General features: G+C 38.7%; 1 protein-coding gene across 1 annotated transcript; it reads right to left on the bottom strand.

Annotated features, from left to right (window-relative positions):
* Positions 1–587: 587 nt before the first annotated feature.
* Positions 588–11,216, bottom strand: LOC139732152 (nmrA-like family domain-containing protein 1). Its single transcript, XM_071643024.1, has 5 exons — positions 11,072–11,216; positions 6,767–6,894; positions 6,146–6,386; positions 1,302–1,495; positions 588–776 (listed from the first exon to the last, which is right to left on the bottom strand). The coding sequence occupies exons 1-5, from the start codon at positions 11,214–11,216 to the stop codon at positions 588–590; spliced, it is 897 nt and encodes a 298-aa protein (XP_071499125.1).
* Positions 11,217–13,260: the final 2,044 nt, after the last annotated feature.

Below are 13,260 nucleotides of genomic sequence, written 5' to 3'. Positions count from 1 at the left end.
GCATATTTCTAGAACGTGTCGTGAACAAAATTTCGGATATTTTTTCTTTACAGCATGTTAAATAAAAAGAGTTTACAAACTTGAAAATAGTGAAGAACAGTATTTCATTATAAATCATTTACATCGACTGTTATTGTGCCACTCATAATTTAGACGTGTCATTCACAAGAGGTAACACCTCTCCAGAATGACAATAAGTCCCTTCTATTGATATACCGCTTGAACGCATGAGTCAAAGGGGGGTATCGTGAGTAAAACATTTTGTCCAAAGATGTACACGTTGAACAATTCGATAACCCGTTGTTGTTGTTGTTGTTGTTCTGTCACAATCTCCACTGACGGACAATTTGATAGGACAGAAAGTGAACTAAGTTTTTATTTAATACACTAAACAGAATTAAAAGATAACGTCCACTTCTATTGTTTGTATTACCCGAACAATTTCCGTCACTACACAAAGTATAGAATATCTCATTAATAGTTGAGATCCAAATATTGATTATGATTGGTGATAGGAAAACACAAAAAGAGCTTTGTGATATCATTGGAATTACACAAAATCGGAAAAATGAGACAACAGTGAAGCTTCAGTTCATAAGAGAGAGATAAACGTCCTTGTTCTCCGTGACAAATGTACGGAAATCCTTGGTCTCAGGATCCAGTCGCTTTGTTTCTTCTTGATTGTACTTCACGTGCTCCGTTTGCAAAAATTTAAACATAGCGCCTAACTCGGCAGTCTTGGGGCGTCCTAAGTGGCTGAATTCTTCGGCAGTCATCTGAAATGTAACGGGAAGAGTAAATCCGTCAGTACCACTGAATGGAATGACGTCACAATCGTCTTATTTCCTTTGCTGTAGATGTTCGATGCCGCCACTCAAAAATATTTGAGGCATGTGCCATACTGGATAGGAAGACAATTGACTCATGTCTCATTGCATGATCACCAGCCACTTTCTAAATAGGGAAGATATAACTTTGAGATTGTAAGTTATTACTTTTCTCCATCCCTACTTATAAAAGATAAATGATATATATAATGGTAAAGACACTGAGATGTGTGAATAGAAATTGCGCAAAAAAATGATGAAATAAAAATGAAAATAATTCGACTGGGCATGTCTATCAAGTTATATTGGATTGATATATATATTCAATCAAATACCATAACACTATGATAATGTACATACACATTCACTGTGGTTTGTTGCTGTTGTTGTTGGTGGGGATGGAGTGGTGTATGCGTGTGTTGGTGTATATTTGTGTGTTATGTAAGCATGTATACTATGATCATATGCATGTACCTCGTTGGCTGTGAAGTGCGCTGGTGCTAACACTTCACTCAGTATTTCGCAGTACTCTGCTACAGTCTTCTTGTCTCCAGAAAGCGATACCACTTTTCCCTTGAACTTCTCCGCGTCTTTGAAAATAGCCACAATGGCAGTCCCCGCCTCTCTTGCATAGATGAAATGCAGAGGTTTGCCTTCCATAGGAAAACCTATAGGGATAAGATATTATATATATATTATATATGTATCATATATATATATATTATATGAGAGAGATAAAAAGAAGAAGGCAGGAAGAAAAAAGGACGAATCAATGAAGAAAAACATAAATAAAACTCATCATTTAGGTTGTTTGGAAATATGCAACACCTACATGAAATATTAGTAAACCGACGTGTTCTACATAATTTTCACACTACATAATTTTCACATCGCTTAAAGCATATCATGAGCTCAGGCAACTTCATGAGCACTTGAATGACAAGTCCATTTTTTCTCTCTTTCCTTTTCGTTTCTTTTTTTTCAGCAAGTAGGACATGCGAATGATTACACTCGGAAAGGCGGTTAACAAGTCTTGCCTTACGCCACGACTCTACAAAGATAGGGGTTAGCAGTGACGTTTCTTGCATTTTGTATTATACTTTTGCTTAAGTAATTATGGAAATTAAAATAGAGGAGATATTTTGTAATCACCTTCGGAAAATTTTACATTTCAGTTAAACCATGATGATTCTAAGTTAAGGCGATTTTAAATCAACCAAACTGAAATACTGCATCTCAAAAAACAAGCAAACAAACAAAACAAAACAAAAATGATTTACGGCCACACTAATGAATATGAAACCATGGGCGTCACCAGGGGGGGTGCGTTGGGTGCGAACGCACCCCCCTTCAGATCCTTAAAAAAAAAAAAAAAAAAAATCAGTCTGCGAGCGACCTCAACGCCGGACGCTAAATAATTATTCTTTTCTATTTTTTTTAAATATTTTGCACCAGGGACACACACACACACACACACACACACACACAAAATCGTCGGCAAAAACAATTCGCACCCCTGGTTCTGGCAGCACTGATTTTATACATATCTATTAGTATTCTACAGTGTTTACTATTAATCGACCGTACGGTACATCCGTACGATACGGAGTACTTATACACGTTTGCATGTACGTGTGCTACTTACAAGTATGTAGGAACTATGTACAATGTACGTTACTTCTGACCAATCCATATTGCCAGCCCAAGAGCGAGCCTTAGCCTCATTAAAAAAAGAAATGAAAAAAAAAAATGGAGGTACAAGCATATCATTTTGCCCACCCCCCCTCCATAATTCCAGAGACGAGAAGATTGTCTTACCTTTTTTTTTGACAGAAAAACAAAAAGTTACCACCATAAAGATATTGGAGGAGCAAGCATATTTTAATTTTGCCCCCCCCCCCCATAATTAATAATTCCCGAAATAAGAAGATTTTCTTGCTTTTGAAAGAAAACAAAAATGTTGCCCCCATTAAAATATTGGAGGGCAAGCGCACCATTTACCCCACCCCACATAATCATAATTCCCGCGATGAAAAGATTTTCTTGCTTTTTTGTTAGAATTCAAGAAATCTGTCCAATCATTTCACCCAAAAGCAGTGGGGTAGCTACGGAGGGGGGGGGGGGGGGGGGGTGCGCCCCCCTCAGTGCCAATCCGCTGGTAAAAAAAAAAAAGACTTACCGAAATAGTAGTTCAAGTGTTAGTAAACTGCTTTTGAATGAAAGGGTAATCAAGAAATAAGATATTTTTCTGTGATTTCTTTTAACCATAATTAAATAGGTATATAGTGTGAAACATTGTTCAAAAAGACTTGACCTGGGCTAATTTCTAACTTTTCCATGTATATAATATACACACATAAACAAACACGCACAAGCAAACAATTAGGGGATGCTCTAAAGTACAGATTTTGGACATCCTTTCCCCGCTTGGTCACTTCGACGCCACCTCGCTCGTCATACCTCCCCCAGTCATGAACATAAACCCACACTCTTGACTACCAGTGGCGGATCCAGGGGGAGGGGCGCACCGGGCGCCCCCCCCCCCCTTAATTTCCAAAGCGAAAAAAAAAATAAATAATATAGCTTCAAACGGCAGTTTTTGGACAGTAAAATGTCAAAATTTTCAAGCTCGCTCGCTCCTCTCGATCGCATTTAGTCGTAATGCCTTTTTTCTGAAGTTGCTGCCAGTAATTGCCGGCAGATGCACCTGGTGCGCCCCCCCTTAATTTCCAAAGCGAAAAAATATAGCTACAAACGGCAGTTTGGGGACTGTAAAATGTCAAAATTTTCAAGCTCGCTCGCTCCGTTCCCTTGCATTTAATCTTTATGCCATTCTTCTGGTGTTGCTGCCAGTAATTGCCTGCAGTTGCGCCCGGTGCGCCCCCTCCCCCTTAATTTCCAAAGCGAAAAAATATGGCTAAGAACGGCAGTTTTGGGACTGTAAAATGTAAAATTTTCAAGCTCGCTCTCTTCGCTCGCTCGCATTTAATCGTTATGCAATTCACCTGATGTTGCTGCCAGTAATTGCCAGCAGTTCCGCCCGGTGCCCCCCCCCCCCTTAATTTCCAAAGCGAAAAAATATGGCTAAGAACGGCAGTTTTTGGACTGTAAAATGTAAAATTTTCAAGCTCGCTCTCTTCGCTCGCTCGCATTTAATCGTTATGCAATTCTCCTGATGTTGCTGCCAGCAATTGCCAGCAGTTCCGCCCGGTGCCCACCCCCCCCCCCCCCTTAATTTCCAAAGCGAAAAAATATGGCTAAGAACGGCAGTTTTTGGACTGTAAAATGTAAAATTTTCAAGCTCGCTCTCTTCGCTCGCTCGCATTTAATCGTTATGCAATTCACCTGATGTTGCTACCAGTAATTGCCAGCAGTTCCGCCCGGTGCCCCTCCCCCCCCCCCCCCTTAACCCGTTGAGGACGAGTCCCGAGTATACTCGGGCAGTTGTCTATGGGAAATGCGTGTTGTAGCAAAATGAAACCGTCCTCAACGGCTTAATTTCCAAAGCGAAAAAATATGGCTAAGAACAGCAGTTTTGGGACTGTAAAATGTAAAATTTTCAAGCTCGCTCGTTCCACTCGCTCGAATGTAATCATTATGCTCTCCTGATATTGCTGCCAGTATTTGCCCGCAGTTGCGCCCGATGCGCCATCTTAAAGGGATCGTACAGTTCTGGTTGAGACATAATTTCAGGTTTCTAACATTTTTTGGTGAGATAATGAGAAACCTCTAATAGAATATGAAAGAGCATGTAATTCTATGAGGAATTCAACATTTATTTGATGACAATTGGTTTTGTAATGGCTGAGATATCCAAAAAAGAGTGATTCTAATAAAGTGTGGGACCCACACTTTATTGCGATCGCTTTGTTTTACTTTGTTTTTGGATGTTTCAGTTATTCCAAACCCAATTTTCATCAACTAAATTTTGAATTCCTCTTAAACTGGTAGGCCCCCTATGCTCTGTACTATATAATAAGTGTTTTCTTGGTATCTTGCAAAAAGTGAAAAGCCCAATTCTCATCTCCACCAATACTGTACTATCCCTTTAAATTCTAAAGCGAAGAAACATAGCTACAAACGGCAGTTTGTTTTTTTACTGTAAAATGTCAATATTTTCAAGCTCGCTCGCTCTCTCGCTCGCATTTAATTGTTACGCAATTCTCCTGATGTTACTGCCAGTAATTGCTGGCAGTTGCGTCCGGTGCCCCCCCCCCCCTCCTTTATTTCCAAAGCGAAAAGATATGGCCCCAAATGGCAGTTTTGGGACTGTAAAATGTCAAAATTTTCAAGTTCGCTCTCTTCGCTCGCTCGCATTTAATTGTTATGCCATTCACCTGATGTTGCTGCCAGTAATTGCCAGCAGTTGCGCCCGATGCGCCCCCCTTAATTTACAAAGCAAAAAAATATGGCTACAAACGGCAGTTTTTGGACCTGTAAAATGTCAAAATTTTCTCGCTCGCTCGCTCGCTCGCATTTAATTGTTATGCAATTCTCCTGATGTTGCTGCCAGTAATTACCGGCAGTTCCGCCCGTTGCGCCCCCCCCCCCCCCCCATCCCTCCTTTATTTCAAAAGCGAAAAAATGTGGCTCCAAATGGCAGTTTTTGGACTGTAAAATGTCAAAATTTCCAAGCTCGCTCTCTTCGCTCGCTCGCATTTAATTATTATGCCATTCACCTGATGTTGCTGCTAGTAATTGCCAGCAGTTGCGCCCGGTGCGCCCCCCCCCCCCCCACCCCTTAATTTACAAAGCAAAAAAAATATGGCTGCAAACGGCAGTTTTCGGACTGTAAAATGTCAAAATTTTCAAGCTCGCTCGCATGTAGTCGTTATGCCATTCTCCTGATATCGCTGCCAGTAATTTGTCGTTTCACACCGTCATTCCATAATCCATTTATAGGGGGTACAACCCCCTCCGGCACTTCCACACCCTTGCTCGCTCCCTCGCATACTAACCCCACCCCCCACCCCACCCCCATCCACCCCCAAGATGAAATCCTAGCTACGCCGGTGCCCTTTCCCCGCTTGGTTTCCCTCAAAAAACAGTAAAAGTCTAGGGATTGAGAGCTTCCTATATTCCAAATGTCTGTCCAAAAAATCTCGTAAACATTTAGTGTCAAAACGCACCCCCCTTGAAAAAAAGCTGGTGACGCCCCTGTGAAACGTGGTGATCCTGTTATCAACAGTAAAGTTGGTCCTATATACATGAGGGTTGTGGATGAGGTATAGGCCCCTAGACATAATCATGGACTGGGCAGGTCCGAATGGTAAAAAGTACATAATACTCTGACGGCGAACCAGAAATAACGCACTCACCCAAGACGAATTTTCTCGGCTCAACTTTCCGTAACATATGTGGCCGGAAGGTCACCTCCATGTAGGTAGGGAAGTGGACGGAAGTCGCCGTCACGCCGGACTGGAACATGTACTCGTCCACCTCGGCTTTGCCATCGAAGTGTGGACAAGGGATTCCAGCCAGCTTCAGCGGAGATGGCAGCCCGGTGTATACCATATGCTGGACGCCAGCATCCTTCGCCGCATCAACGATATTCTTGCCCTTTGAAATGATGTCAACACAAGAAATTTGGAACATGGTGATGTTAGATGTTAGATAGTGCAAAGATATTCAGATTTTCCCATCTGAACGTTAGAAATAGTGTTTCTGTTTCTGCTCTAAATGATGTCGTGTTTATCAGCACTTCATTTCTGAAGTCAGTGCTGGTTATATTCGTGAAAAAAGGCCGGTGTTGCTGGTACTTGTTTTTAATAGGTAAATAGATTGAACATTGCCTTCCTTTCAAATTATTACGATCAATGTCGGCAGACGCAACCAATGCATGGAAACCAACTTTTAAGCAGGTTTAAATTTTCTCATTCTCAGAGTTTGGGTGTGGTCAGCAAATTAATCATTGTGATTTATTCTCTCCTTTTTCTCACCATTTGTGCCTCTTTGTCCTTATCAAGCACCTCCCAGAAGTCTGTCAGCGCAAAAACGCCGTAACTACCAACCAGAGCTCTTTTGAGGGACGATGGATCCTCCATCGAAGCCTCAACCATTTCGATTCCTGTCGATCATTTTGAATGATAAAAGGGTTGTTATTGAAATAAAGCTAAACACCAAAGACCAAAAAAATGAAAGGAAGTTTGCTCCGCAAACATAATAATGTTGTCCAGGCATTCGTACCTAGACCATGTTGTTTTCTACCTTCACCCTACCCACACAGGCATAATCAAAAATTGCAACCAATGTCATGCTTTTATTTATACAATACAATAAAATACCAATTAGTAAAGCACACTCCTTTCTTTATTTCAAATGGAACGAATACATTTTTTTTAATTCATTGGGGGAAGTAACTGATCGAACAAGATAGCTGCTATTAAATATGATAAAGATGATAAAGTGAACATTTTTATTTTCAGTTAACGAGATATTTTATGCAGCCACATACGTAATTGCCTTTTTGATCGTCCCTGCGCCCTCTTCTTTCTCCAGCTCTTGACTTGGTGTAATATTTACAGTACTTTCAATATCATCACTTTACTTTAGCAGGCCCTGTGTACCATCAACTATATAAAACATTAATCATATACGTCGACATGGAATATGACTGATGTGTAAACTGAAGAAAAATAGGCCTTTTTTTCATGTTCCATATTCCACATTTCGTACAAGTTTTATATTCCATTTGATTTGAAGCAGAAATGATTTTTCACACAATGGTCAGTTTGAACCAATAATGCACAAATGTATAAGGACGTAATATTATAATTAACGTGTATTATGAGGAACCCACTAAAAAGCAAAGCTTGTAGGATGTGGGCTCCAAAAATATAACATAGGGTTTTAGTACAGTATATCAAAGTCAGAAGTGACGTAACATGCAGAATTCAAGATATCGAGAATATTACAATGTTTAGGGATGTATACAAAGTATAGTATATAATGTTTATGATTAACTTATGGTATAAATGCTAAGAAAAATAGCAAGTTGATCAAACTGATGAGGTCATCCGAGCGAGGCATCATTTGAGTATATGCAAAAAAAGATTTCAAGCGATTACGGCATAATAATTAAACATAGGATTTTAGAAAATTGGCTTTAAGATTTTTCTTAAAGGAGCTTAAAGAACTTGAGTGCAACCGAACCGAATCTAACTCATTCCAGAAAGAAGGGCCGGTAGATGTAATTGTCTTAAGGGCTAAAACTGTACGAACAGGGGGAAAATGATAGGATTCACTGTGTCTTGTAGGGTAAGTATGAATATCACTGTTTGTCACAAACATTGAGGAAAATATACTAGGAAGGTCACCAGTATTCAACTTATACATGAAAATTCCAACATGATATAGATACAAATCAGAATTTTTTAACAATTTACTTAAAACAAACAAGTCATCCGTGAGTTCAAAAAATTGTGCTCCATTTGTAATCCGCAAGGCCTTTTTCTGAACCAAAAATAACGAATCAATTTTAGTCTTTGAGTAATTCCCCCAGGCTAATATTCCGTAATTCAAATAAGGTAATAATAAAGTTGTATAAAGAGAATGCAATATTGGCTTTGGGAAGAGATATTTTAGTTTGTGAATAATTCCAACATTCTTGCACAACAATTTACATAAATAATCAACATGTACCTTCCATGAAAGGTTACTGTCAATATAAATACCTAAACATTTTGTTGAATCTATTTGATTTAACTGTAAACCGTTCATTAAAACTAATCCTGGAAGAGATCTTATTGTGTAACTGAAAACCATATAATTGGTCTTATTTATGTTAAGCGACAATTTATTTGCCTGAATCCACTCAAACACCAACTTAAGTTCATTATTCAAAGAATCGAGCAAAACATAAGGATCTGAGTGAGAATAAAAGAGACTTGTATCATCTGCGAACAGAAGAAAAGACAGCAGAGAGGATGAGTTACGGAAGTCATTGATATATAAAATGAATAAAAGAGGACCTAAGAGGGAGCCCTGTGGAACACCACAACAAATCGAGTTTATATCAGATTCATGATTATCTACGGAAACAAATTGAGTTCGACCGGTAAGATAACTTCTGAACCACTCCAAGGCCTTTTCACGAATACCGCATGTGACCACTGGAAGCAATTCGTTCTTTCTAACAACTCTTCCCTGCCACTGACTTTACGGATTTTCTTTAAGAGAACATGATACTTTTCAAGGGAAAATGAGACTAGATTACATCATTTTTGTTAAATGTTGGTTGTTGGGAACTTTCAAAAATTAATCAACGATATTCTGTTATGGCTCATCCAGGCTGGAATGAACGATGTTTTGGTAATCTAGACAGTTCTCCCAGTGGATTTGTGAACACTCTTTTAACATTCTTCTTTCTCCATTCTTTAAACATTGCGTGTTGCAGGACAATGGCTGCACAAGCTTTATGATTAGGCAGGAAAAAAACGCGGCACATAGAACCAGGGAAGTGGAAAGAGGAATCAGAGATTTCCACCTCCCAACTTACAGGGGAATTAAGATCCCACGATTGTTGTTTTGTTTGATTTGGTTTTGGTTTGCATTAATTTGGCTTGATATATTTCTGAATTGTGTGGGTTTTTTCAGATACACTGTACAAAGTAATGCCGGCGATATTTGACACTTTGCATCTGTTTACTGTACATATTTTATTTATGACTCTCGTTATAACACATCAAACACGTTTAATCAATTTTGACGACTTTGCTTGTTCGATAGCGCGACTTTCACATATTATAATTTCCCGAATCCGCATTGTGGAGGTACACGTGAGGCTGCCCCGCGGTTGTGGGGTGTATAGATTCTCCATCAGAAGATTTGTCCCCTGTTTTGCCTTACATTATGAACAAGCGGTAAAAATTTTAGTTAATAATGAAAACCATGTGAAGGTACGCTCTTTAATCTTGCCAAAGCATTTTTACCACAACTCACACGCTGACTTCCTTTCACTTTCAAAATTATTTCCTGCATACATTAAAAGATATGGGCAATTAATCTACGGCTTTTCCCGGATCCCGCTTATAATCACTTTCAATTTCTACGTTAAATGTTTTTCTCCCTACTTGTTACTATAGAAATTACTATAGGAATTTTCGGGCAATTAAGAATTGTATGTAATCTTTGATTTTGATTCTACCCGAGGACTGAAAAGAGATTAATCGAAATGAAGTGAAAGATTCAAAAGTGTAGAGCTACCTATACCATTTTTTTTTCTTTTCTTAATGAGGGGACGGCATTCTACAAGCTCTGCTTTTTAGCAGTCCCCTCCATTTCCAGCAATTTTGGTTCTGCCTTTACCACAGTGACGTAACAGTTATTTGTATCTCTGTTGATGATTTACCTGTATCTCTTTTGCAATTTTATTATGTTCATTGCCTTGTGGTACTGATTTCCTGACATCTGTATATACGAGTGTTTCATTGTATTTCTAATTATTTGTTTGTTGGAAATAAAATAAATCAACTTGAACATGAACTTGAACCATGCTCGATTAGTAGCTCCATGGTGAAACACTGCAATAATCAATTATTTCCGTTTACAAGAACACGCACACACACACACACACACATGCACACATACACACATACACATATATTATAGTTATTTCTCCGACAGTAACAGTTGGTAAAGTGGATACATTAGTCTAATATGGACTGGCCTTGAGAGGGACAGGACATTATTGCATGAAGTAGAATCGCAGTGCCCGAATCACAGACGAGGACAATTATTAGACCTGACTGTCGTATCCCCCGAAAGAAGCCAGTCCATAATTTTTATTAGTATTAACAAAATCAGACATCCATAGCGAACTCACAAATATTGACAATTAATGTAGTCGCATTTTAAATTGCATTTCAAAGGGGGAAAAAACAACAAAAAGAATATAGATTAACTCAGAGGGATTTTCTGCTTGCGCTTTTGAAAGAGTTTGCACGCTTGTAGCCAGACGAGACAAAATACTCTAATTTGATACTCCACTTTAGATAATCTATCTTGCATGCAAAATGTCATCGACTTTCGTCCTCGGGCAGTAAACCATTTTTTTGGCCCGCGATTTTGTTCGCTGGTCAAAGAGGGGCAATTTTAATAAGTACATGTACTAGTAATGTTAACTTTACATTGCTCCGATGTCCTATCTGGTTAATGATACTAAGGATTCCCCTCAACTCTTCCATTGGCCCATTCTGTCCATCTTTCAAAACCCCGCTTTGGGCATGGTGACTGGTAGTCCTTACCTTGCTCAGTGAGAGTTTTGGCTTTCTCGCTGTTCACGTTTCTCGTGATTCCTCGAACCTTGAACGTACCATCCTTCAGCAAAGCCTTCGCCACAGATCCACCCTGAGTGCCGGTGGCTCCAAACACAGTTATCACCTTTCTCATGTTTTGCTCGGTGAATCGAAGCAATATAGAAAAGTCTTAGAAGCGACGAGAAGAAGCAAATTCAGTGTCCTGGGTGATAATGAGGATAGCTAATGAAAGCGACGACTCAGATCTGAATAATCTTTATCAAGGTATTGCTCCTCGGACGGCAGTAAGCAGTGTGAGGGCGCTATTTTCAACGCAACGCTCTGCGTGCTGCTAATACAAAGTGAAGGGGATTGGCAACCAAATAAAGACAGTAATGTTTGTCATGGTTTGACATGGTTTGTCGACATGTGTGATGTCAACTTCTGCGAGGTTCATAATTACTTGCTGCTGCATATTCGATCTCATGCAATGTCTCTTTCTGCCCTTGTTTTTTCGTGTACATTTGATTTAATCTGTGGTATGTTGCAGTCCGGATTTTATTTATCTTCTGTACATCAACTTCAACGAAGAAAAAATAAAATCATTCACTTACAATGCATATACACTGTATGTTATACGTCAGTATTCGTTCCATATAATTCGCACGTTTCGTCGTGTGAGCTTCATGTCACTTTCCCGTCCTTGCTGTGTCATTATAGAGCATATACAAGTGACATAAATTGCTGTGCAATCCATGGGAATTAGGCCATAGATGAAAGGCCATGAGATGAAGCTTCTCTCCGGTAAACTATTTCACATGTCACATGATATAGATTTTTTCAGGATGTGTGTGTGTTTGTTTGTTTGTTTGTTTGTTTTTGGTTATTGCTGGTGTTTGTATTTTGTTGTTGTTTTGTTTTGCTGTTTCATGTGTTGTTTATTTTATTTTGATTGTATTTATTTGCTTTGATTTGATTATTCTGATTTTGTTTTGATTTGATTTTTGAGGATTTGTTTGGATTTGTTTTGTTTTGTTTTGTATTTCAGTAATCAATGAATTACAATGGGCTTAGTTTCCCACTGCAGGGACACCGTGTACAGTCTGATAATATCGGCTGTGCAATTTAAAAATTGGCTTCCACAAACATTCTTGACATAGTGTATTATACATCATATACGACAATGTCACATTCAAACATGATTATGATATCCGTCCAAAGTAACAACGTTCAAAGTGATGTTCTCTAGACCAAAACACAACTATTGTTCTATAGGGACCCAAAGTTTACTGAGGCTAAGGCGCCTTTCAAGATTCCGCAGAATTATGAATGATCAATAACATTACGAATTTCGGACCTCACTATAAAAAGATCAGTGCAAAGTGGGCGCTAATTGGTTTACCCCATCTGCATATACAATCTCTGCGGAATACGATGTCTTCAATTTCGTCATCATCGCCATCTTTGAGAATTTATCGGAAGCAAATAAAAACTGTGCACTTTAATGTATTGTAACACACCAAACGTCTAAAAGTAACCACTAGTAAACGACTGTTTCGCGATCATGACAGAATTTTAATGACGGTATAGTTTGGGAGGTTGGGGAAGGTCAGCACTAAAAAAAAAATAAATAAATAAAGAATATATATATATATATATATATATATATATATATAACCATACATATATGTATTATTGGAGGACCATTACAATGGCATTTCCAGTGCAGGAAATGATAAACGAAAGGGACATAATATATAGAGTCCAGAGTGTAAAGTGGATACTCACATTAAAAAATGTACATTGTATATAGATATGTATCAGCACTCATACATAATAATTCATTGGCAACAAAAACTGGCATATAAAGTTCATTCCCTGTGACTGACATGCGGAATCTCCGCATTGTAAGTATATATGACCAAAAGAAAAGCACTTCTGATCAAGCATGTAAATATCCGTCCAAGATAATCCATCCAATGATGGTAAATTATTACTTTTCTCACAATTACTTAAACTACTTCGAATTACGACTTGAAAGCAGGGGACAATTGACACGTACACAATGTAGACCGTGCTTCTCCAAGTTTTCAATTAATTTCAAATGAATTTATTGGGAATTTTCTGCATTGAATATATATTACAAATGAAATACTGTCATTTCTTATTGTTTTCAAGACAATAGAACATACGTGTAC

The sequence above is a fragment of the Diadema antillarum genome, unplaced genomic scaffold (assembly GCF_040938485.1).
Source record: "Diadema antillarum isolate AM-2024a unplaced genomic scaffold, OU_Dant_1.0 seq00000400_RagTag, whole genome shotgun sequence".
NCBI classification, from domain to species: domain Eukaryota; kingdom Metazoa; phylum Echinodermata; class Echinoidea; order Diadematoida; family Diadematidae; genus Diadema; species Diadema antillarum.
This window is presented reverse-complemented; position numbering and strand designations above follow the sequence as displayed.